Here is a 3,996-nt window from a genome sequence, read left to right on the forward strand (position 1 = left end):
TTTTTTTTTTTTTTTTTTGGCGTCAGTAGCAGATGCTTTCAATTTTTTTTTGGTAGTTAATGGTTTTAACATCGATAGAGAGCAAATCTAGCTATCTGTATTAGTATTTTTAAAAATTGACATACATTTATACAAACAATTTTGCAACGACGGTTCAATTCCGCGCATCACAAAAGATTATGCATACAGACTTACAATAAACAACTCTACTTACATCACATCACATTAGAGATCTATATTATAAGTTTATCTCCATTAATCAATAATAATAATTTGAATTATTTACGTATCAAACCTAAACATAGTAGAAAAAAAAACGTAACATCACAAAAATGTTTTAACCTTTACAGCGTTTGAACCGAGTCTACGTTTTTTTTGTAGTGATATTATTAAATTGTGGCCACCAGTGCGGGGTGTCCAAATCAATCTTCATTTTTTTTTTGTTCCCTGTGTGATTGCCATGTTGCGTCGACATTTAATAAAAGTTTGTTTTAAAAAACGTTTTACTTCTTTATCAGTTTGACACTATAGTATAGTTTACTTCCTTCATCTTTTCAAGCAAAAACAACTTTGTTGATCAAGTTTAACTATTTTTTTTTTTTTTTTTTTTATATCGAAGAGAATACCAATTTTTCTTGTTAATAAAAAGCAAAATCCTTGAAAGTCTAGTTTATAATGGTCAAACAGTCCAATATATGTTTGATAACTTCTTTCTAAAAATAAAAAACGAGCCTACACATATTCCCGTTTTCCATTTCTTTTTTTTTTTTGTAATTTATGAAAATGACATTTTTACATTTGTAAGAAGAAGAGAAAAAAGAAAAACTTTCATCTACCTAAAACAACTTTGTTTTCGTTAATCAACAACTAGGGGTTGAGACAATCACTGAGCAAATAAAATAAGACAGCAAATACGACAGCGTTGGTCTCCACAACGTGGTTCACCTGAATCAGAAAAGTCCTGCGTATGATCTCTTATCCAAAATGCTTGAATACGACCCGCTAAAGCGGATCACGGCTTCACAAGCACTAGAACACGAGTACTTCCGAATGGATCCTCTCCCTGGACGTAACGCGTTTGTAGCCACCCAACCGATGGAGAAGAATGTGAATTACCCTACACTCGTCCAGTCGACACAAACACGGATTTCGAAGGCACAACAAGCATCAATCCTCCTCAAACAGTAGCAGCAGGAAACGTAGCAGGAAACATGGCAGGAGCTCATGGAATGGGCAATAGATCGATGCCAAGACCAATGGTTGCACATAACAGCATCTTCTTTAGCACCATTGACAATATGACTGCGTTTGCTAGATTGAAGATTCCTGACTCTGCCAGTTTCACTACTCTAGGAAGATCCTGTCTTGCTCTTCCTCCATATGACCCTATCACTTTTTATCTTCACAAATATTGGAAAAAACAAAAAAGAAAGAGATTCAATATCATGGTCAGGACCAGTGAATATTCTAAGTAGGACAAGAAAGTAAGAACCCAGACCTTCCTACGAACAAGTCTATTTATGTCAATTTCTCCAACAGAACCAGCTTTTGAGAGTCCAATCATCACAGCTTTTCCACCATCTTCACAAATCATCATGGCCCTGTATCCAAGTAAGTAAAAGTATCAGCTAAAAAGTTACAGTTGTCAGATTAAAGAATCGGATGAAAGCAACTACAATTCACTAAGTCACCTTAGCACAATAAGAACAGGTTCCACAAGGCATAATGAAAGCTCCAACTACACGAGACCCAACTGGAACATAAAGTTGAGACATTCAGAATTATAAACAAAAACATATGATTCCATTATAGTGTTGAAGAAGAAAGAACCTTTTAATGATCTGTGGTTTTCTAGAATCGGAACTCATTAGAAACCCTTGTCCTGTAACTCTGTGGTTTTCTAGAATGGATCTCTCTCACATTTAAGTTTAGCTCACCAAGTAGATCAGCCACTAATTTTGTAACCATATCAGTTGTACAGAAGACAATGACCTTCAGGAACAAGAGTTGGTTAGAAAGGGAAAACAATAGTCATCAGGGTCTGCAATATTAGGCGCTGGTTTTATACCTTATAGTTCACATTATCCATTATGTGTTCGCGAAGAAGTGTGTACAGAAGAGAGAAATGTCTGTCCAGAGATGCAATCATGTGCGTTTGTCTGACCTGTTGATGTGTCTCACCAGTGCCTTCGTGAACACAGTTAACAAACTCGTGATCCCGCCTCAGAGCAACAAGGCATATTTGGCGAACCTTTACACCAGAAAAAAAAACAACACAAATCAAGACCCACTACAACAAGTGACTATGACAAGAAAAATCAAAAACCAAACTAATTATGCAAGAGAGTGAGACAAACCTCTTCAGGTACTGTGGCGGAAAATAGAAAAGTTTGTCTCTCCTTAGGAACAGCTGAAATTATCCTCTCAATGTCCTTGCGGAAACCCATGTCTAAAAGATGGTCAGCTTCATCAAGCACAAGAACTTTCACACCCTTTAACCTTGTCGCAAATCCTGGCGTGTTCTCGATATGGTCTTTGAGTCTTCCAGGTGTAGCCACTAAAATCTGAAAGTTTCAACTCACAGTTACGATATAATACGAACTTTAAGGATTTGCTTTAAAGATGAGCCTCGACTAATTAACCAAAGGAAACAATATTCACCTGGCAAGGATTTGTTTGCATACGCTTTTGCTCTAAACCAAGTCTTGTGCCTCCAATCACAACTTGAACACCGATAGTTGGATGATACTTTAACAAGGTGTTTGCTTCTGTAGCAGCTTGATTGGCAAGTTCTCTAGTTGGACATATCACAAGCGCAAGAATTGGGGGTCGCTTATTATCGGGGCTTGTAGGAGGAGATTTGACAACTACTTCAATTGATGGAAGCTTAAAAATAAACATCAGCAAAATAAGCACAGATCCTAAATACAGGTTCAATCCATTACCAAATGTCCAACTTAGTGTATGGTATGTCTCACCAAAAACGCTACAGTTTTCCCCGTTCCTGTTTTGGCCTTAGCTAGGACATCTTTGCCTGGAAAAAGTAGAAATGCCAAGGAAATTAAGATAAGTTATAATTGAGGTTCACAAAGTTTGTGAGCTTTTCTTTCTACTACTGGATTTGCTAAGGTGTCACAACTTCCTAAATCATCATGGTGTTGTTTTCTTTCAGCAACATTGATTCAATAAGCACCATTTAAAAAAAGTATAAGAGAAACACATACCTTTGAGAATTACAGGAAGAGTAGCTTCCTGCACAACAGTCATTGTCTCGTTGATTGCTTTTAGCGATAAGGGAGACAGTGGATACTGATCGAATCTGTTAAAGAAACATTTTACCAAGTGATCAGAGTAAAAAGTAATGAAAACTTTTGCAGGAACCTAACTCTGTCTTGTAGATAATTCAACAGCACACAAAAGAAACAACGTTACCTTGTCTTAGTCAAATAAGAGTTATCTGCATTCTTTGCTTGATCCGCTACTACAGCATTCTCCTTATCAAACCCAAAAGCAGAAACAGCTTTCTTCTTAAGAAATTCATAATCTTCGTCCTCTTCCTCATCTTCTTCACTAAGCAAATCCCCAATACCTCCCATTGCTAAACTGTCTCTCCATTTTCCCTTCACCGCTGTTAACAAACAAAAACATAAAGGAAACAAACTTGTACATCCAAAATCTGAAGCTTAAGACTGGATCCACTAGCCCCATATAGAAACTTACCGTTTCAATAGAACTACAGAATTACATCTACCTGAAACAAAAACCTCTGAACATGTAAAAATACTTTGTTTCATTAACCTGAACTAAAGCACTAAACCAACAAGTCTACCGCTTTAAAACAGTAAACTACCATGTTTCTGCTGCTTTCCTTATCATCTGCTTTAGGATGCCGCAGTTTCTTCTTCAGCCAGTAGTCTTGCACTATCGATAATATCATCTGCATGAGTGAAGCATGTTAGATTACATAAGTAAAACCCGAGTATACACCTACAAATG

At 36.7% G+C, this 3,996-nt stretch overlaps 1 protein-coding gene across 11 annotated transcripts in view; it reads right to left on the bottom strand.

Moving 5' to 3' along the window:
• LOC104741402 (DEAD-box ATP-dependent RNA helicase 31) overlaps positions 1,499–3,996 on the bottom strand; it is a 3,924-nt gene continuing 1,426 nt past the window's right edge. For 2 of the 11 annotated variants that reach the window (XM_010462305.2, XM_010462282.2), the window contains exons 4-12: positions 3,433–3,751; positions 3,225–3,319; positions 2,979–3,034; positions 2,662–2,886; positions 2,358–2,564; positions 2,069–2,251; positions 1,831–1,992; positions 1,692–1,753; positions 1,499–1,601 (exon numbers count right to left, since the gene is read on the bottom strand). In XM_010462305.2, the coding sequence (XP_010460607.1) occupies positions 1,852–1,992; positions 2,069–2,251; positions 2,358–2,564; positions 2,662–2,886; positions 2,979–3,034; positions 3,225–3,319; positions 3,433–3,596 (1,071 nt within the window). In that variant the 5' untranslated portion in view covers positions 3,597–3,751 and the 3' untranslated portion in view covers positions 1,499–1,601; positions 1,692–1,753; positions 1,831–1,851. Of the gene's footprint in view, positions 1,602–1,691; positions 1,754–1,830; positions 1,993–2,068; positions 2,252–2,357; positions 2,565–2,661; positions 2,887–2,978; positions 3,035–3,224; positions 3,320–3,432; positions 3,940–3,996 lie in introns of those variants that run through there. The other 9 variants (XM_010462328.1, XM_010462337.2, XM_010462296.2 and 6 more) reach the window with 9 other exon arrangements.

Source organism: Camelina sativa, chromosome 2 (assembly GCF_000633955.1).
Source record: "Camelina sativa cultivar DH55 chromosome 2, Cs, whole genome shotgun sequence".
Classification (NCBI taxonomy): Eukaryota; Viridiplantae; Streptophyta; class Magnoliopsida; order Brassicales; family Brassicaceae; genus Camelina; species Camelina sativa.